Source organism: Ovis canadensis, chromosome 24, assembly GCF_042477335.2.
Source record: "Ovis canadensis isolate MfBH-ARS-UI-01 breed Bighorn chromosome 24, ARS-UI_OviCan_v2, whole genome shotgun sequence".
Lineage (NCBI taxonomy): Eukaryota > Metazoa > Chordata > Mammalia > Artiodactyla > Bovidae > Ovis > Ovis canadensis.
This window is the reverse complement of record NC_091268.1, coordinates 36,767,096-36,788,897: the sequence shown is the minus strand read 5'-3', so window position 1 is coordinate 36,788,897 and position 21,802 is coordinate 36,767,096. Positions and strand designations below refer to the sequence as shown.

Here is a 21,802-nt window from a genome sequence, read left to right as displayed (position 1 = left end):
CACAATGACTTTCAAACCACATTGACCGTCACCCACAGTGAGAAACACATTTTATATCTGGCCCAGTTCACACATGCCTATAAATGTTCACATGAAATAAAAGTTTTATGAAACCATACTTGTGAATGTAATGCATTCTGATATTTTCAAGTTTTTTTTTTCATGGTGTTCACGACCTACCAAATTGATTTCATGACACCCTAATGAGCGATGATCCACAGTCTAAGAAACATATTTAAAGGAATTCAAGAAAACTCCTCCCAGCGTGGAGCTGCAAGAAGGTGTAAGGGTGAAGGTCAAGGCACCAAGGTTACAGAGTCCAGGCTTAGAATAAAGCTGGAAATGCCTGTGACTCAGGAGAGCATGGTGGCAGGAAATAAGGGGAGGCCTGTAAACCCATGTCTCTGCCCGGTAGCTAGATGACCATGGGCAAGTCATTCCCGTGTCCTGCTTGGATTAAGCCTACTTAGATTAAGGCTCTTTATATCTCAGTGCTGGAAGATACAGCCTATGAACCTACATGGCAACGAAATCAGTTTTGGGAAGGGACCAAGGATAAAAGCTCACAAGGTTACTAACAGTCAAGGAGACAGGATTTGGAATGTCTCTAAGAGACATCTGGAAGCAGGCTCTGGACCCCACAGAGGATCCCCTAGACCCTCCTCTCACCTGCAGGATCAGGGCACTAGTTCCCTCAGAAGGCCAAGGGTTCAGAGCCCTCCCTAGGACTCCTCCCTTGAAGAAGAAAGCTGCCTTAGGCTTCCCTGGCGGCTCGGTGGTCAAGAATCCACCTGCCAATGCAGGAGACACGGGTTCGATCCCTGGTCCAGAGAGAACCCACATGCCGTGGAGCAACGAAGCCCAAGCTTCACAATTGCTGAGCCGGTGCACCTGAAACCTGTGCTCTCCAACAAGAGAAGCCCACAGATGCAGTGAGAGCATAGCCCCCACCCGCTGCAACTAGAGAAAACCCCACGCAGAAACAAAGACCCAGCACAGCCACAAGTGAATAAGTAATTTGAAAAAGAAGAAGCAAGCCACCTTGCCCAGGGTAATTCCAGCTCCCCAAGAGCAGCCCACAGCCAGTGCCCACTGGGTGCAGATCCCACTGTCCCATTTCTGAAGGACCATCACAGCTCCGGCCACCAGACTGGCTTCGGCCTCTATTACAACAACTGCACTGCCGTTCAACTCCTCCCTTCTCTGCTGCCCTCCCTCCCTTACAGACGTTGTTTCCAAGAGCTCCTCCTCCTATAAGCCACCTGTCTGCAAATCTCCGTCTCTGAAGACAAAGCTGCAATGACATTAGCCAGGGTCACAGGAGGACATTTAAGTAAAAATGGTTCCTTTAGGATATTTGTCAAAGATGTTTTTGAGAACTGTTTTTCAGAACTAACATTTAAGGAGTTTTTTTGCATTCCAGGTCTCATTCAATCCACGCAGCATCCTGGGAGGTGGGCTCTGTGTTGTTACCTCCATTTCACAGATGAGGAAACCAGAGATTCGAGGGGTTAAGAAAGGCACCCAAGCCCTCACATGTGATCAGTGGAGGGGCTGAGGTCTGAACTCAAGCCCTAGTCCTCATCCCACTCCACTGAAGCTCTGTGATCACATGGGTCACATGGAATGACACGGATTCACTCACGTCTGTCTCCTTCTCAAGTCTCTCCCTCCTCAATGGCAGAGGCCTCGTGTTATGGATCTTAAGTACTTAGTGTAGTGCCAAGTCCACAGCAGGACCCGGGTGGTAGTAATGTGACAATATTTGGTGGTATACTCAGTAGTGATGGTGGTAGCAGTCAGCGCTTTGTGTGCACTAAGCCCTGGGCTATGCCCTTTACATAAAGCATTTGGCCCTTTCATTTCTCTGTGACTTGAGTCCTTATATGATGTCTAAGTGGTGACTGGGCTTTCCTGGTGGCTCAGCAGTAAAGAGCCCACCTACCAATGCAGGAGATGCAGGTTTGATCCCTGGGTCAGGAACATCCCTGGGAGAAGGAAATGGCAACCCACTCCAGTATTCTTGCCTGGGAAATCCCATGGACAGAGGAGCCTGGCAGACAACAGTCCATGGGGTCCCAAAGAGTCAGACACAGGCTGCAGTCCATGGGGTCCCAGAGACAGACACAACGCAGCAACTAAACAACGGCAAAGCTCACTTGGGACCCGCCACAGATTCAAGTTCAGTCTGGCAGATGCACACTGTGCTGGAGCTAAGGAGCCATGAGGGCCAGTGAGACTGGCCTGGTAGGGTTCCCCAAAATGCCACACAGTCTTTGTGGCTTTTCCCATCAAGAGGAAGAGGCTCTTCCCCTTTTCTTTCTTCCTTTATTTCTCGGGTGGGCTTGTTATCTGCTTTCACTAAGAGAATATGGGAGAAGCGCCACTGTGCACGTTCTGAGCCTAAACTTCAAGAGGCCCTGCAGCCGCCCCTCATGCACTGGGAATGCACCCACCACCATGTGGCTGAGCTCAGGCCAGCCCGCTGAAGATGAGACCACCTGGAGAAAAGCCTCAGGTGTCTAGGTATGCCTGCTCAGGCCCCAGACACAAAAAGCCAATCCTTGCCTAGACCAGAAGGACCGCCCAGCTGAGCCCAGCCCTAATTATTGACCCACAGAAACATAAGCTAAATAAAATGGTGGTGGTGTGAAGCCACTAAGGACTGGTTTGTTAAACACCAGATAATTGTGTCCAGTCAAATATCCAAAAGTAGAACCACCAAAGGATTCTTCCATAGGAGAGATGATGAATGAGCAAAAGACTTTTCCAAAGAAGTAACTGAGTGAGCTCATCTCTGACTCAAACCACAGTGCCTGCAACATCCACTGGCAACCAGAAGCGGCAAGAATTCTGACTGGCTGGAAAACTGGAAATTCTGACAAGAACCAGATTGTTCTACTAGCTAAAAGCAAAAAAAGAGCATCTCTTTATTTCATCCTTAGCAACACAAACAGACTGTGTTCTCCTCCAAACATCCCCTCCTGTGTTTGATGAGATAAAGAGGTCTAGCATTTCACTTCTCAGGTTTAAAGGAGTCAAGTTAGAGGTAAAATCAAATACACTAGCTCCAAGGAAGTCAAAGGAAACCATGGCTCTGGGGGCTTGAGGAGGGTTCGCTGTTTCTCAGCAGGCACCCATTTGCTTTTACTCCCGAGCTAGTCGACACATGCCAGGACCCCCTGAGGTTGATGCACCCCTGTGCCCAAGCTCCGGCCAAGAGAATGTGAGCAGAAGCAATACATGTCCCTTCCAGGCTGAAGTGGCTGTGAAATGAATGTGCTTTCTCCTATTCCCTTTCCCCATCCTCCTGCCCAGTGGCAAGTGACCTGGGCGCCTGGGAGGGAGGCTGCCTGACCAGGATCGCCTGCAGTGGATCTGTGCCATGAGTGAGAAATAAATGCTTCCCATCAAGCCACAGAGGTGTCAGGGCTTATCTGTTACAGCAGCTTTCACAGACTCTGACTAATACCTTAGCAAAGAGAGAATGTTTTAAATGCAAGCCTGAAAAGTAGTTTATGAGCTCAAGTTCTCCTGGTAATAACAGAGCTGCATTACTGGGTGGGAAAACTGTCAGGATGCCCTGGCTTCCTTGTTCTACAGTTTGCAATGGATGGGCAACATTGAAATGAAAAGCAGATGTCCCCCCAAGAAGGCAAACGGCACCATCCCTCTGTGGTTGACTCCAGAAGGTGCTTGTCTCCTCTACAGATTTCACTTCTGTGTGTAGAACTGAAAAAGTCCCCACTAACATTTCTCAGATTCTCAGTGACTTAAAGCTCTGTGCTTTTTTTGGCTGCATCACATGACTTGTGGGATCTTATTTCCCCAACCAGGGCTTGAACCCATGTCCTCAGCAGTGAAAGGGCAGAGTCCTAACCACTAGACCACCAGGAAATTCCCAAAGCTCAATGTTTTTTAAATGTTTCTGTTGAAGTGTAATATCATAAGAGAAGATGGGTACAAGTCTGCAGCTCAATGGATGGTCATAATCTGAACCCACCGTGTAACCAGCACCCAGATCAAGAAACAACATCGCCCATACCCTGGTGTCCCCTCTTAGTCCCCACCAGTCTTCCTGTAGGTAATCACCATCTGAACTGCTATCACCTATGATTACTACAGATGATTACTTTCATCTGTTCCTGAACTTCAAGTACAGGGAATTCCACGGAACATACTCTTGTGCATCTGGCGTTTTTTGCTAGTCATCCATGTCGTATACAGCTGGCGTTTACTCACTCTCATTACTGTTCAGTATTCCACTGTACACTGCTGACGGCCATTTTAGTAGCTTCCAGTTTATATACTGTTAAAGGAAATTATTGTCACTCTAGCCTACCAGGGTCCTAAAGTCAGGGACTTCAGCGGAGAAACTCTTTGTCTTTACCAAGAAAGATGGCCAAAGCTGAGGTTAAGACTGAAGCATTCACATACTTCTGAAAATCACTCCTCAATTGGCTTTAATGAGGACAATTTTTGTTGTTGTTGAAACAAAAATGATCAGAGGTTGTAAACCAGGAAGTGATGTGCTCTTTAGGAAAACTGTAGATTAAGCTACAGCAAATAAAACCCAAATCAAATGACTCCCTCAGTGGGCTTCTGTTCCCCATACCATGCATTTAAGAGGTATCTATCTGTGTGTACACACCATGTGCCAGGTATGGATCTGGGTACTCTAGGAACAGCAGGAAGTGAGAGAGATGGAGTCCCACCTGTCTGGAAACTTATATTCTAGTGGGGAAGACAAACACTAAACAGTCGAATAAACATACAATTAGAATATGGAGGGGCTTCTGTGGTGGTCCGGTGGTTAAGAATCTATCTTCTAATGCAGGGGACACAGGTTCAATCCTTGGTCAGGGAACTATTAATAAGATTCTACATGCCGTGGAGCAACTAAGCTCACACAGCAACTACTGAGCCCCTACGTATCACAGCTAGAAAGAAGCTTGGGTGCCACAAGGGAGGTCACACAAGATGCAACTAGAACCTGATGCAGCTAAATAAATAAATGTCTATTTTTTTCTTAGAAAATGTGAAAGTGACAAGGGGTTATGAGATTGTACCAAGGGAGAACCTGATTTGGAAGATCAAGGAAGGCTTCTCTGAAGAAGTGACAGCTGAACTAAATTCTGAACAATGAGTAGGAGGATAGTGGGGTCAGAGGAGAGAGGAGAGCAATTCAGGCTCAAGATGGAGCAGGTGCAAAAGCCCTGGGCTGGGCAGAGCTGTGTCATACTGAACAAGACCAGCTGGAGTCTTCAGCTAGAAACTGAAATGCAAGTTGCAACGTGGTTCAAAGAGAGGCATGTGAGGGCCCAGAGAAGGCAGTTTATCATCTTGTTGGGAGGCAAGATGAATGCTCCCAAGTCAAGGACATGATGCAAGAATGAAGGTGCTTACATGTCATGGTCAAGAGCACTCGGGGAAACCAACAGTGGATTTGAGGGTGGAGCCTCAGCTGCGGTCAGAGAGGCGATTTGAATGTGGCTGAGCTCAGCGCTCTCCATGCTAGCTTCCACATGCCTATATTCTAGTGGGGAAGACAAACACTAAACAGTCAAATAAACTTACAGTTAGAATACGGAGGGGCTTCTGTGGTGGGTCGGTGGTTAAGAATCTATCTTGTAACGCAGGGGACACAGGTTCGATCCTTGGTCAGGGAATCTTAAGGATGCTGACTTAATCCTGGGACAACGAAGAGCAAGCCACCAAAATGGAAAATGGTCCTTCCCCACCCTATATGCCAATGCTGCTTCCCAAAGAATAATGTTGCCCCAGATAGAACTATTAATACCTCCAACCATACATTTTTCCAGGCACACAAAAAAATCCAGATAACTATCAAAATTCTCCTTTGCCACACTGCCTAAACTCTAAAGAATGGACCCCACCTTTAGGGAGGGAAGGTCTTCAAAGGGGCTATTCCATAAGAATCAGCACCCCCACCATCACATCAAGAGAAGAGATAGTCCTGCAGACCTCACCCTCTATCTTCACCCACATTATATAGGAGTCTTCTTCAAAGGGCATGGTAGACATCCCACCCACAGCCTAAAGGGACCCCCAAACTTTAAAGGGAAACTGGTCCAAAATCTATTTAAAGTTGAAATGCCATCAACACGTTTTCAAAATGAGGCAGCAGGTGAGGCAATCACAGATTTCAATTCAATTCCATTTCAGTTTCAATTCTGAGGTTTGCCACCAATGAAAGCATCGAAAGCCAGGAAGCTAGCCCGGAGAGCACTGAGCTCAGCCACGTTCAAATCGCCTCTCTGACCGCAGCTGAGGCTCCACCCTCAAATCCACTGTTGGTTTCCCTGAGTGCTCTTGACCATGACATGTAAGCACCTTCATTCTTGCATCATGTCCTTGACTCGGGAGCATTCATCTTGCCTCCCAACAAGACGATAAACTGAGTTCAGGACAAGACAGAGTCCAGCCGTGGAAATAATGGAATCAACTGTGTTGATCAAGTACTTACTGTGTATCAGCAAGGAGCTCAGGAAACACCGGCCACAAGCCCTATAAACTAGGTTCTAATGACAGCCTTTGACCTCTGAAAAAACCGAAAGCTCAAAGAGCTTCAGCAACATGATCAAGGTCCCATATGTGTGTACTCATTTGCTCCATCGTGTCCAACTCTTTGTGACCCCATGGACTGTAGCCTGCCAGCTTCCCTGTCTGTGGAATTGTCCAGGTAAAAGCGGGTTGCCATTTTCTACTCCAGGTGATCTTTCCAACCCCAGGGATCAAAGCTGCATCTCTTGCATCTCCTGCATTGCCAGGCGGATTCTTTACCACTGCGCCACCTGGGAAGCCCACTATAAGAAGCCAAGATTTAGGAACTTCCCAGTGGTTAAGTCTCTGTGCTTCCAATGCAAGGGGCATGGGTTCCATCCCTGGGTGGAGAACTGAGATCGCACGTGCCACCCGGCAGAAAAAAAAAGAATCCAAAATTTACATCGACGCCATCCTGTCTCCAAAGCACAAATCCTTTATCCCCAGTGGAACATGTGCTCAATAAACACGAGCTGGGTGCGTGAGAACAGGAGAGAAGGAGAAAAGGAGTAGGAGGATTCCTTCTAGAGACAACATCATTCTGTGGCCTTCTACAATTAAAGATGCAGTGAAGAGTGATATCCCTATTGTTAGAACCATAAAAATAACCCAGTAACCACCTCCCAAAATAGAATCATCAATATGACTGACAGGAAAATCCAAATGTCTCTTTAGGATGTGAAAAATAGCAGCAGCCCCTCCACGCTCTGGGAACAACCCCCCCACACACACCCCCACCCATCAACACCAGCACTGCTCCTAAACGGTCATTTCAGTTTCTCTTATCTGACCTCCAACCCCACCAGCCTGGAATTTCACGAACTGAGTCACAGCAATTACGGTTTCAGAATACATCTCATTCTCTTTTTTGAACATTTGGCCATCTCACTCACCCCCACACATCCCGCTCTACAGCAATGACAACAGTCACTTCCTAGTCACTATGCTCCTTCACAAGGTCCAGACACCCCCCCCCAACCCCCCACATGACATTGCCCTCCCACCAGCTCCTCCTGCACACACACCCCCCACTTCCTGTTCCCGCAGGAGCCCCGTTCACTCTTCCAGGGCTCCACGTTGCTCTCCTCTGCCCAAAACACCCACCCTAGCCCCCAAGCCCCTGTCAATCTGGGAACTCCCACTCCTGCTGGAAGACTGTTCCCAAATGTCAGCTCCAGCGTGGAATCTTCTCCTCTCCTCCCAGGAATCCGGATGTCATTCAAAGCCTTTTCCCACCCTTGGTGTAATACTTCTCATTTATGTACCGGAAGTAACTGGTCCTGCTGTTCTCCTCTCCCCTCCAAAGACCAGAGAGATTTCAAGGGCAAGCACAGTGTCTTCTTTCTTTCCAAAGCCCATAGTGCAACCTGATGTTATACAATGAATTTCTTCTAAGTTACTTAATTGCTGTTCTTCTAAGAAATGTCCCTGAGGGCAGCGGCTCTGGCTCCTTTACTGCTCCTTTAGTTTTAGTTCCCAGCACAGTACCCGATTCATGGTAGGCACTCAATAAATATTTACTGAATGAATGGACAGATGGACAGATGGACAGATGGATGGGGAAATGGCTGGATGGATAGATGGATGGAGGATGGAATGGAAAAACAGCTGGGTGGATAGAGGAATGGATTGGTGGGTGAATGGGTAGATGGATAGACAGGTGTGAAAATGAAAGTGAAAGTTAGTCTTTTCCGACTCTCTGTGACCCTATGGAGTATACAGTCCATGGAACTCTCCAGGCCAGAATTCTGGAGTGGGTAGCCTTTCCCTTCTGCAGGGGATCTTCCCAATCCAGGGATCAAACCCAGGTCTCCCACATTGCAGGTGGATTCTTTACCAGCTGAGCCACAAGGGAAGCCCAAGAATGCTGGAGTGGGTAGCCTATCCCCTCTCCAGCAGATCTTCCTGATCCAGGAATTGAACCAGCGTCTCCTGCATTGCAGGTGAACTCAGTGAACCAACTGAGCCATCAGGATAGGTGTATAAAGGCAGGATCATATTTCACCAGCCCAGGGTCACAAGGCCATGGAAAGACAAAGCCAGAATAGGAAATCGTGTCTGTTTGATTTCTGAGCCTTCGGTAGCAAGTCCAATTTTTACTGCCTGTCTAGAGACCCAAAGTTTGGTTAACTGGGCAGTGGCAAGGTGAAAGAAGAGTCTAGAATTTCCCCCAGGAACATTGTTACTTTTGAGCAAAGTTAATTTCTGTTTACTAAGCGAATGCCAAGACTCAATAAGGAGGATCAGAACCCTCCTAGTCTGGATCAAAGTTCCCCTTATGATCCAGTAGGACAAATTTTTGCGTGCGGGCTATGGGGGAAAGAGACATCCAAAAGACATAAACAAGCAAGCAAAGGACAATTACTAGGACTGACATATATACGTTACCGTGTGTAAAATAGATAGCTAGGGGCAACGTGCAGTATAACACAGGGAACTCAGCTGGCTGCTCTGTGATGACCTAGAGGGGTGGGATGGGGAAGAGGGTGGGAGGGAGGTCTAAGAGGGAGAAGATACACACACACACACACACACACACACACACACGGCTGATTCCGTCTGTTGTACAGCAGAAAGCAACACAACACTATAAAGCGACCATGTGTGTACGCTAAGTTACTTCAGTCGTTGTCCGACTCTCGCCAATCATACCGACCGTAGCCCGCCAGGCCCCCTCTGTCCATGGGAGTCTCCATGTAAGAATACTGGAGTGAGTTGCCATTTCCCCCTCCAGGGCATCTCCCCAGCTCAGGGATTGAATCCGCATCTCATGTCTCCTGCATTGGCAGGTGGGTTCTTTACCACTAGTGCCACCTGGGAAGCCCCATAAAACCACTATACCCTTATTTTTAAAAAAAGAAAGAAAGTAAAAAAGAAAAGGTAGCAACAATGGCGACGATAACAACAGTGACATTAATAAAGGCTATCATCCTGAATAAAGGCTATCATCTCTTCCAGACACTGTCACAGTCCGAGCTGCTGTGCCTTTCAATTCTGTGCAACACAGCTTCCCTGCAACACCAAACATTTCCAGGAAGACACTGAAACCCCCTCTTCCTGACTCACAAGGAGGAAGAGCCAGTAAGAAATGAGGCCCAGAGGTACAACAGCATGAGGCTCAACATTAGTTAAAAGTGGATTACAGGTAGAAACTAATACACCTGTATGTTTCTATAATTCCCTGTAGCCCCTTTATTTAAAAAAAAAAAACTCACAAAGGACTCAGATTTGTATGAGAGAGACTGAGACTTTCTTCTTGAAGCAATCAGAAAGATGGAAAGAGAACCGACAAAGGGTCTTCCTCTACATGTGAGTCAATGCTGCTTTTTGTGAAATTACTTAAAAATTATCTTCCCAACAAGAGAAAACACACCGTCCAAGCCAATGGGACGAAGCAGCAATGGGAAATCAGTCATGGACCCAGGGTGAGGAAGGTGTTCAGCAGCAAATGCAGGTAATCTTGTGCCCCTGAAAACTGGCTTTTAGCGCACCAATGCCTTTCACTGATAGCTTTTGCTTGCTCTCTCTCTCTTTAATTGAAATATAGTTGATTTCCAACGTTCAGTTAGTTTCTGGTGTACAGCAGAGCGACTCAGTTGCACACTTCTATATCTTGTAATGAACTGAAAAGAATCTCTGTGTGTACACACACACACACACACGTATAATTGCTCTGTTCTCAGTCTGTTGCCTCAGACTTGCCCCTCCATCTCTGAAATGGTGATTTTTCTCCTTTAGAACAACCTCAAACGGCAATCCCTGAACAAAAAGGAAGCCAGCTCATCACCTGAGTTATTAGCTAAGAGGAGACAACGTTCTCTGTCTGTCAAACTGAGAGAGAAGCCATCTTAACGTAATTGTCTAATTCTACTCAATATTCACCGTACTTGCAACCACGGCACAAATAGATTCAGGGCGTCTCCACAGAATGTCACAGAGATAAGACCTCCTGTGTATCTTTATCTAGGATATGAGCAGCTTCACAATACAGATTTTTTTTAGCTCTGGTTCCTTGACAACTCAGACTTTCTCAGATTACCTCAAAGAATGAGAAGTTGTTTTGATTTTTAATTCCCTGACTCCATCCCAACTGTTACATAGGTCAGCATCCCCTGCGTGCCCACACAGCACGCTGAGCATCCCCTTCAAAGTCCTTAGCAAGAGAGAAGTTTTTTATTGGAGTATAATTGCTTTGCAATGGTGTGTTAGTTTCTGCTGCACAATGAAGTGTGGACGCAGTGTGGAAGCAGCTATATGTAGACACAGATCCCCTCCCTCTGGACCTCCCTCCCACCCACTCCCGGGTCAGCCCTCTAGGTCTTCACAGAGCACCGTGCTGCGCTTCCTGTCCTTTCCAGCAGGTTCCCGCTAGCTATTTCACGCAGAGCAGTGCATATATGCTAGTCAATCTCCCAAGTCGTCCCGCCCTCTCCTTTCCCCTCCTCTTTGCCCACATGTTTGGTCTTTCATCTGTATCTCTACTCCTGCCCTGGAAATAGGTTCATCTTTACCGTTTTTCTAGACACCACATGTATGCGTTAATATATGATACGTTTTTCTAACAAGAGTGAAATTAAATATTGCTGCAATGATTTGTATCTATAGAATGTCTTATCCCTCCCATTACACTGGAAGCCCCACGACAATAAGAATCTTCTCAATCTCATTCACCATTGTGCTCCTGCCATCTAACATAATTCCTGACACACGGAGTTTAATGAGTGAATACTTTTTGGAAAGAAGGAAGGATGGATGGATGGATGGATAAATGGATGGATGTGGTAAACAGACAAATTTCCCAGCAGATTTCCAAGCATTCATCACACCTCCAAATGCCACCTGTAAACACTCTGAATTTTGAATATGCTATTAAAAGGTCAACAGTCTATCACACAATTTTTTTTTACTTTTGTACTACTTTAGTTTTTAACCATGTGTGTTTCAAACAATCCCACCCCCCCCCCCATAAAGATAAGTGTCTAAAAAGAAAGATGAGAAGGACACAAGGTTGCTATTTCCCTGGGGTCTCTCTGGATCCACTCTGATGGGGACCAGTGAGGCCTCATCTGTTTCTGGTATGTGTCTTTAGAACATAAGTAAGTGCTGGACCAAGTGGTAAGCAGGGCCTCCTTCCTACCTCATCACCAAATCCCCTTCTCACCTGCCTCTTTTCTCTCTAATTTTATCCATTTTCTTATCTTTTGTCAGTTTTTATGTCCTCTTTTCTTTTAAATTTAATCTTAAATTTGGTATTTCATATTAAGAGTTAGGAGTTGACAAAGTTAAGTTAAACGCGCTCACATTTGCTGTTCAGTTGCTCAGACATGTCTGACTCTTTGTGACCCCAGGGACTGCAGCACGCCAGGCCTCCCTGTCCATCCCCATCTCCCAGAGTCTGCTCACATTAGGATTACTGTGAAACCTACTGCTAGGGTCTAAGGCAGCTCTATCCAACAGAACTTTCTGCGAAGCATTATACAATTTCTATGGAGACACGGGATGAGTGAAGTCAAAGAATCCTTGCAATTAGATCAAATGCCAAGAATGATAAGGGACCAAGCTTTTGAAAACATCAGCCACAGATAATGAAATTCTCAGCTGGTTCCCCTCTCCAACCCAGAAATTAATTGGACTGCAAAGACAAAAGACCAGAGGATTAAAATTGTACTTAATAATTTAACTACTTGTAGCTGAAAAGCATCCAAAGGAGATGCATGTTATCAAAATTGTGATACACTGGTCTATTTATGTGTATATGCACATGTGTGTGTCCCTGTGTGCATGTGTGGAGAGAGACAGAGATAGAAACAAAAAGATAGGCAGAAAGAGACAGAGGCAGAGGAAAGAGACCCCAACAGCAAGAACATGTAGAAATTATTTTCAAACCTTCGATTTATCCTTTGACCAGTTAAGTTCTCTAAATCTTTTTCTTTACTGACCCAAATACACCATAAGCATGCTACATCTGCTTCCGGGCAGTACTTGGAGTATCACTGGTACTCAGAAATAATATATTTTTTAATGAGTTTCTAATAACCGGTATATCATATCAACTAGATTTTCAAAGGTCATATTTTCCATATTTACTTAGAAAGGCATTCTGTTGCCCAGTGACCAAGCTTCAAGCTCTCCCTGAGTGCTCTACAGCTCAAAATGAATCAGCTGCTGAATTTTCAACAAATCAACCTTTCTTCTTGTTCAGATTCAATGTTAATCTACCCTTAAATTTTTTTACTTCATTTGGGACTTTGAGCCCCAAATCCCATTTCAGGTGGAAAAAAAATAAAAAGTCAAACCAACAAACACAAATTCAAAAAGCCCATGCCTTTTATCCACCTGGGACCCCTAGAACACATTCAGAAGAAGCCAAGAGATAAGCGGAGTCTCACTCACAGGCCTCTGGGATCTGCCCCTGGGAAGGGAGAGAAGTGGAATAATAGAGGCTCCAGTAACCTGTAGCCTGACATGTGACTGTACACACAAAAAAAGGCCCTCTTGGTACTTCCCGGGTGGCCCAGCGGTTAAAACTCCACGCTTCCAATACAGAGGGTGCATGTTTAATCCCTGGTCGGGGACTAAGGATCCCACGTGCTGCACAGCATGGCCAAAAATAGGGGGGCCCTATTAATGATTTTACTGAGAAAGTTCAATGTGAAATTGAAGATATCACAAGTTCCTAGGGGAAAAATATGCCAAAAATAAAATGAACGTTTGATTCATCCTTGTTGTTTTTAAAAAGTACATATTCTAATTTCTATGTGCTAACTACAGACTAAAATAAACTTGAATCCTATAAAGTCAATGTTGATGAAACCAGCAATGACTGGATTCATGAAATACTTCGGGGATTTTTAAGAATAATGTCTATTATAAGGTTTTAAAAAAGCAAAGGGAACTATATTCAATATCCCGTGATAAATTATAATGGAAAAGAATATTTAAAAAAGAATGTCTATACGTGTGTAACTGAGTCACTTTGCTGTACAGCAGAGATTTGCACAACATTGTACATCATCTGTACTTCAATAAAAAATAAAAATAAAAAAAGAAGGCTTAAAAACATGTTTTCTAATCTATGCAGGAAAGGGAACAGCTGGTTTATTCATTATAATCATCAATGCTAGGTTTTCATAGTCAGAAAATTAGTGCAGTGGGGTTTTTCTCACGAGTCCATGGCAAGTTTAGATTTTTCTCACAAGAAGGGTGAGAAAATATAATCTAAGCAAGCTGGCTGTCTGGGGCCAGACTCACTGGTGACACCTGAAGTCTACAAAGAAACATACCTAAGAAGAAAACCCACCTAAATACATGAAAGTCACATAGTCATTTAATGAGTTCCCGAATTAACTCTGTCCCCTTTTGACACAGTTCCCTACAGCTAAAGAAGTAATAATTATCATCTAACTTAGAATTATTGACAGTGATATTTCTCTTGTAACACTTCATTACTTTTCACCATAACCCTATAAGGTAGGTAACATCAGCCCATTTCACAGCTAAGCAAACTGAGGCCACGACATATGGAAGACTTGCCTGATTTCACACAGTTGTAGGTGGCAGAGCATAGATTCAAACCCAGTTCTTTCTGACTCCAACCACATGCTAGGAATTCTAAATCTCTGTATTTTATTGTCTCCCTATTTCTAATGATGTCACTTCCTTTAAAAAAAATTTTGTTTCCTTCTCTGCCAAACTGCAAAAGCTTCTTGGGGTAAGAGCCTAATTCCACCCAAAGCCTTGTCTTAATTACAACTAAGGCACAAACGGCAGGTCTGCAGCTCCTCTAAAGAATGCTACAGAGACAAGTCTGCCTTGCTTATCTGAGGGGTCTTATTTCTTATTCAGAATTTAGGCAGTTTCATAATAGAGATTCTCAGCTCCTGTCCCCTGTCACCAGAGACATTCTTAAACTACCTCACCGAGAATGCTTTTATAGAAAATACAGAGAGTGGAAACAAAATGGGAGAAATTATGTGGCAGCCACTCTAGATTTTTGTACAAAAGCAAGAAAATCTATTCTTCAGCTCCCTGAGCACACACAAATTTACAGTTTTCCATGGTTTATGGACTTTCCATCCTAGCATCCCCAATTTCCATGGCAGCACCATGAAGCCTGGGGCTCAGTGGTTTCCTTGCCTTATGATCATCCTACACACCTCCTACCCAAGAATGGCAGAGGCTGGATCCCCAGTCCCTTCTGTTTTTGAGATGGGAAAACCCCCACCCTAGCTTTTAGCTGGGAATAGGGCTACCTGAAATTAACATGACATTTCCCACACACTCCTTTGCAGCAGGGTGTGGGTATGCGATTAAGCTCTAGCTAATAGCATTCAGGCAGAAGTATAAGAGGCAACTTCCAGGACAGTGAACATGTGTCTGTCCTTCGCCTTCCTTTACCATTCCTCCCACCGTTGGCTGAAATAAGGATGTGAAGACTGGACAGTCCAGCATCCTTCTTGAACCACGAGATAATTTTCACTTCTGGGATTGTAGAGTGGAAAACTGAAATGAACACAGGACCCTGGCCTTCGGACTTCTGACTTTGGTGACAGAATAAAACCTTAGGCATTTTCTATGCAATGCTGATCCCATTTTAATTAGATTCACCCTGAGGAAACACGCAGTGCCGAAAATGCTTGAATAAGGAATAGCTCTGAGATTCCAAAATTAGTCTCAGGTAATTTTGAGCATATCTGAGAACAATCTTAAGTAAGAAATAAGCGTTAGTTGCTCAGCCATGTCCAACTCTTTGCGACCCCATGGACTGTAGCTCACTGTCCTTGAAAATCTCCAGGCAAGAATACTGGAGTGGGTTGCCATTCCCTTCTTCAGGGGATCTTCCTGACCCAGGGATCAAAGCCAGGTTTCCTGCCTTGCAGGCAGATTCTTGACTAAGCCACCAAGGGAGCCCCAGGATAAGAGGATAATCTTTCCCTTTCCTCAATATCCCTCAGCATGAAGTCCCAAACAACTCAATTTCAAGGGCTGTCAAATTGCCCCTTCCCCTCTCTTGCTCCTTCCCATCCAGCCCAGTTGGAATATATGAGCAAAGCAGCAACATGAGGTGACCACATGTTCACCGCTGGATTTTGACTATCACATGGCAGCTGGTTTCATAGCAAAGTAACCCTGCAACCCAGTCTCCTCTTACACAAAGCTGCCCCACCACTAGGTTAGTTTGGAGACAATCCTAGGAGATGATATCTTCTGAGTGCTTAGTCTGTGCTGAGCTCTGGTCCAAGCATCTCACATACTGTTAACAACTTGGAGCCTCTTAGCAATTTTTAAAAGTAGGTATTGTTGTTACTGGACCCATTTTATAAATGAGGAGCCTGAGGTACAAAGAGGCTAAGTAACACAGCTGTGAAGTCTCAGGCCAAGATCCAAGCCACAGTGAGAGCCTGACAGGCTGTGCACATGCCCACTACCCTGCTGCTGCTGCTGCTGCTGCTACTAAGTCACGTCAGTCGTGTCCAACTCTGTGCGACCCCATAGACGGCAGCCCAGCAGGATCCCCTGTCCCTGGGATTCTCCAGGCAAGAACACTGGAGTGGGTTGCCATTTCCTTCTCCAAAGCATGAAAGTGAAAGTGAAGTCGCTTAGTCATGTCCAACTCTTCACGACCCCATGGACTGCAGCCTACCAGGCTTCTCTGTCCATGGGATTTTCCAGGCAAGAGTACTGGAGTGGGTTGCCATTGCCTTCTCCTGCCCACTACCCTACATTGCCTGGAGAGGAGATAAAGAAAAGCGATTTAAAAAATTAAGCATAGCGACCTCTTAAGCTGCCATATTTCGTTAGAAACTTTATTTCTGCCTTAATAGCTGCACCAGAAAATGGTGACCACCGTTCCTTCTTTGAATAAAATGATCTCCCGCTTCAGATGTCTCGTTACCTGCATGTTGCAAGCAACATTCCCACCATTAATAACTACAGAGCAGGTGGGATGGAAAAGCAGCATAAAAATGTTCAAAAATCACCCCAGACTTCAGCAAGCCACAAAGACAGAAACTTGATTCATGAAAGTGGGAGGTAACCTCAAAGATCTACGTGTTCCTGGGCTAAGATACCACTGGCATTCTTGCCCGAGGGGTTAACGTTCTAGAAAACAATCCAACAGTTTGCACCAGGACCAAAATGTTGTCATTTAAAGGGATGTGGGAAATCCTCTCATGCAGTGTGTAAAACTGGGGCTCCAAATCCTGGTAAAGGAAGAGGGGGATGGGGGTCTATGACACTCACCAACTAAGTGGGCTCTGCTCAGATCTCAGGTTAGAGGACACACAAGTCTCAGAAGAAAGCAGTGCCACACTGCAAGCATTCTGTACAACTGACAATGCCACCCACACTCACCAGGGATCACTTCACTTTCTCTGGAGGGTGGAGGTGCTACAACTGAACTGTCAGTCAGTGCTAAGTCACATGTCAGACTCTTTAATATTCAAATGCTTTCTTCCCCTGATCTCTGCCCAGCTTATCAGGGCAATCAACTTGTCCCTAAGACATTCCCCAGAAATGTGACATTTCTCACCAAACTCAGCCATAACTGGTCTAAAAACGGGCACTTTGCAGACCAGAGGTTGAAACTCGAATGCCTTACAGGGGCCAAAACTGGGTGAAGCAGGCCCAGTCATGATCGATTGAGACACAGTGGTGAGTGTGCACCCTGCCTATGAAAACAGCTGCTCTCAGCTCCAAATGGTAGTTCTAAAAAGAAAGTGGGACCAACAGTCAGCAAACTTGAAGCTGCAAAGTCAGATACGTTTGTGAAATCTTCAGTTCTACAATGTTGACATCAAATTAAAAAAATGTTTGACACCCTAAGGGCTAAACAAGACTACAGGTGATTTGGCATCTGGAGAGAGAATCTGCAGCCAGCGACAGCCAAGTCACCCCTAGGCTGGGCATCCCTGGCTAGGGTTAAGGATCTCAGGCCTGATGCAAGGACCCAGGTAACCAGTCACTTGGAGTCTTCCTGTACCTAGCCGGCAGAGAGAAAGGGCAATTTAAACCAGGTCCATCTGGGACCACTTCTTCAGAGAGGGCAGAGGCCCAGGGGACAATCACAGTAGCGTTTCTAGGGGATATACCATCTGCAGAGGCAGAGGCCACCTGTAGAGACCTCCGTGGGGCAAGGGATGTGGAAAGGCATAAGAGCAGGAATCGGTGGGGAAGGGTTTCCCAGGTGGCGCCAGTGGTCAAGAACCTGCCTGCCAATGCAGGAAACGTAAGGGACATAGGTTCGATCCTTGGGTGGGGAAGATTCCCTGGAGGTAACCCACTCCAGTGTTCTTGCCTGGAGAATCCCATGGACAGAGGAGCCTGGTGGGGTACAGTCCATGGAGTCGCAAGGAGTTGGACATGACTGAGCGACTTAGCACTCCTGTGCACACTTATCTGGCGAACTGACCAGGCAGGACAGGTTCACTCTTCAGATAGCTGCAGGAAGGGAGAAAGGGTGGATACACTCCCTCGGCCCGCTAGGCCTCTCAGCCCCACCAGCCCTTCCTGGATGGAGCATCTCTGCGCCACATACAGCACCCCTTGTATTAATAAGGCCTTTCTGTGGTGATGAATTTCTAGTTTGGGAGGTCACTCTGACAGCCGTGGTGCCTTCACTCTGCCCAATTCAGTCCCTTCTAGGAAGTCTTTTTTTATCTTCTCTTTGCACAAATGGGCCAGAACCCCACAGCCTACCTTGGCACTGGAATCCTTGCTTTCCGAAGCCCCTGCAAAGGCAGAAGGAGGCATGTCAGACAGCCGAGGGGCCCAGCCGCCGGTTAGTTCCCCCGCAGAGTCACCCCACTTCCCCTGCCCCTCTGGCCCAGGTGCAACCTCCCAGCCACAGGCGGGTGCCCAAGAGTCTTCCGCCTTTCAGGGGGAGGGGGAAGGTAGGAGTTCAGCGGTAACCTCCATCTCCCCTCAAAAGGCAGAAGACAGGAGGTTGCGACCACCAGGTGGCGGGGTGGGGGGAGCGTTTCCGTCGTGGTGGGGGCGGAGGGCAGGCAGGAGATCTGCCCACAGAGATGCCCGCGTACCCTCGGAGAAAGAGAAAAGAAAAAGACGCATCGGGAGGGAGACTGGCAGAGCCCCCGCGGCGGTGGTGTTCCTGGGAGGACAGAGAGGAAGAGAGGACTCCCCATGCCCAGAGGGACCGGGGACCGGAGGGTTCCCGCAGTGATGTGCACCGGGAAACCGAGGAGTGGATGGGAGAACCCAGGCCCGCAGGAAGGGGCAGAAAAGAGAGAACACAGGGCGCTGCCCTCGGAGACACCGAGGAGGAGGAAAGGATGCCCTGTGCCCGCAGGGAGCTAGAGAGAGGACACTCAGGGCGCTGCCCCCGGAAAGGAGGGAAGGGGAGTGAGGGTGCCTCGAGCCCGGAAGGAGGCGGAGGGACAGGGAACCCCGTGCGAAAGGGCACTAGAGACGCTGCCCTCCCGGGGAGGGACAGCCGTCCGCGCCGCGGCCCCAGGGCGCTCCGAGGCGGCTGGGAGGGAGACAGGGCAGGAGGCACCCCGCGGTCGGCCGTCTGGGACCGGGGGGAGCGGGAAGCCGCAGGACCGTCCACCGGGCAGTCCAGGGCAGAAGGGTCCGCAGCGGGGAGCTCCGGGGATGCGGGGCTTCTCAGCCCTCAGAGGCGCAGGGCGGAGGGGGGGCGCGGACAAGGGTCCCCGCGCGCGCGGCGCTGCCCTCGGGGCCCCGAGAAGGTGCCCTGCGCCGGCGCGCCCTCACCAGATGAAGTCGGTGCAGTGGCTGCAGAAGGTGGGCTGCTTGAAGAAGCGGGCGGTGAATTTGTGGTTCTTCACCTCGTGCACGTTCTTCTGCCGGAGGGCGCCTTTGCGGGCGAAGCGCACGGTGCTCTCCTCGCCCTCGCTCGGCGGCGGCCCCGCGGCCGGGTCAGCCATCTTGCGCGCGGGGAGCCGGAGCCCGAGAAGTGCCGGTCCGGGGCCGCGGGACCGCGGGCTGCGGGCCCGGGAGGCGCGGAAGGAGGCGGCCGCTCAGGCGCCCGGGGCCGCGGGCGCTTCCTCTGCGCCGGCTCTGGCGGCCGCGGCGCGCGGAGCTGGAGCTGTCACTCGCCCAGCTGCCGCTGTTCGTCCAGCTGCGCTTGGCACCGCTGGCCCCAGCTGCGGGGGAGGGGGGCGGAGCCCCGGGCAGACCCCGCCTCCCTCATTTGCATCGCCTCCAGGCCCCGCCCAGCGCCGCCAGCTGCTTTACATATTAGCGCCCCGAGGCTGCCGGCCTCCCAGCGAAGCGTTCTCAGCCGCAGCGCTGCGGCGTCACCGGGGACCGCAGTCTGGAACCGCCAGACCTGAGCCTCGGCCCCCGCGCGCCGCGCACCCCCGACCCTGTCCTCGGCCTGGATTGCAAGAAGGCGATAAGCACCTTGGGTGCGCCCGGGGGAACCGAGAGCGGAAAAAGAGTGATGGAGCTGGGGTGGGGTGGTGGGGAGGAAACGGGGGAGCGGTGGGGGGTGGAAAGGGTGGGTGCGACGGTTTCCAACCGGGCTTTTGCAGAGACTGGTACCCATCCACAGCCTGTCTGTGCCATTGGTCACTCTGCACGCGGCTCCTGGAGGGACGGGCTCCCGCTGTCACTCACTCGGAAAGGCCTGTGGCTCCACACACTTACACACACAGACGCACACACGTACTGCAGAGGGAAGGGAGGAGCAATCATTATTTTATATATACACCTCTAACTCGACCACCAAGACAATTCTTGGCTTTGCTCGCCTGATCGGTTAGAAGAAAACTCCCTACTTTCTGTCCATCCCCTCCACAAAGAGACTCAGTTTCTGTCAACTGTAAAATGGGGCCATTAAAGGGAGTGGGGAGCTGGAGGGAGGAATAAATTGGGAGACTGGGCTTGACATATATACATTGCTGCTGCTGCTGCTAAGTCGCTTCAGTCGTGTCTAATTCTGTGCGACCCCGTAGACTGCAGCCCACCAGGCTCCCCCGTCCCTGGGATTCTCCAGACAAGAATACTGGAGTGGTATGCCATTTCCTTCTCCAATGCATGAAAGTGAAAAGTGAAAGTGACATCGCTCAGTCGTGTCTGACTCTTAGCGACCCCATGGACTGCAGCCCACCAGGCTCCTCCGCGCATGGGATTTTCCAGGCAAGAGTACTGGAGTGCGGTGCCATTGCCTTCTCCGAGTATATACACTACTGTAAATAAAATAGATAACTAATAAGGACATACAGTGTAGCACAGGGAACTCTACTCAGAACTCTATAATGGCCTATTGTTGTTTAGTTGCTCAGTTGTGTCCTACTCTTTACAACCTCATGGACTGTAGCCAGCGAGGCTCCTCTGTCCATGGGATTTCCCAGACAAGAATGCTGGAGTGGGTTGCCATTTCCTTCTCCAGGGAATCTTCTCAATCCAGGGAACCCACGCCTTCTGCATTGCAGGCGGATTCTTTACCACTGAGCCACCAAGGAAGCCTATAATGTCCTATAGGGGAAAAGAATCTTAGAAAAAATAAAGAGTGGATATATGTATATATGTATACCTGATTCACTTTAGTGTACACCTGAAACTAATACAACATTGTAAATCAACTATACACCAATAAAAAGTGTTTATAGGTGGGGAGGGGGGTTGGGAGAAGTTTAAGAGGCCAGTGTTTCCCCAGCTTTCACTCCTGACCCATCTTCACAAATGCTGGTCATATTTGTGCACCATCTAGGGAAAAATATTTATCTAGTTTCTGAGTTTGAATAGCAAGAGGTATACATACTATGAAAATCTCTCCAGATGCTGCCACTTGCCCGAAACACCTGCGCCTGAGGCCTTCTGTTTATGGGAGATTACCAAATGTTAGAGAGATGTTAAAGACACACTAATATCCAACTGGGACTCTCCCCTGGATGGAATCTGAAAGATAGAAACCAACCGAAAAGTAATAACTATCTACACGAGTAATGCAGTGTGATTTAGTGCCCCATCCAAGAAGCAAGTGGCCTGGGAAGTCCCATGGACAGAGGAGACTGGTGGGCTACAGGTCACAGGATCACAGAGTCTGACACAACTTAGTGACTAAACAACAGCATCCATGCCCTGCACTTGAACATTTACCCACCATGCTCCACACTCTGGGAACACAGTGCTGCATTAGACTGTGAACTCCTGCACTAGACCTGGGCTCTGAGAGCAAGCTCTGCTCACCATTATGTCACCTTGCACCAAGCTCTGTGCCTGACACCTCCTCAGAGCTCAATAAACATTGGTT

At 48.0% G+C, this 21,802-nt stretch overlaps 1 protein-coding gene across 2 annotated transcripts in view; it reads right to left on the bottom strand.

Moving 5' to 3' along the window:
• The window catches only part of PRKCB (protein kinase C beta), a 373,695-nt gene extending 353,739 nt beyond the window's left edge, over positions 1-19,956 (bottom strand). Inside the window, exons 1-2 of one of the 2 annotated variants that reach the window (XM_069570367.1) lie at positions 19,297-19,956; positions 18,262-18,293 (exon numbers count right to left, since the gene is read on the bottom strand). In XM_069570367.1, coding sequence (XP_069426468.1) covers positions 18,262-18,293; positions 19,297-19,469 — 205 coding nt within the window. In that variant the 5' untranslated portion in view covers positions 19,470-19,956. The remainder of the gene's footprint in view (positions 1-18,261; positions 18,294-19,296) is intronic. The other variant, XM_069570368.1, reaches the window with a different exon arrangement.
• Between the last annotated feature and the right edge of the window lie 1,846 nt (positions 19,957-21,802).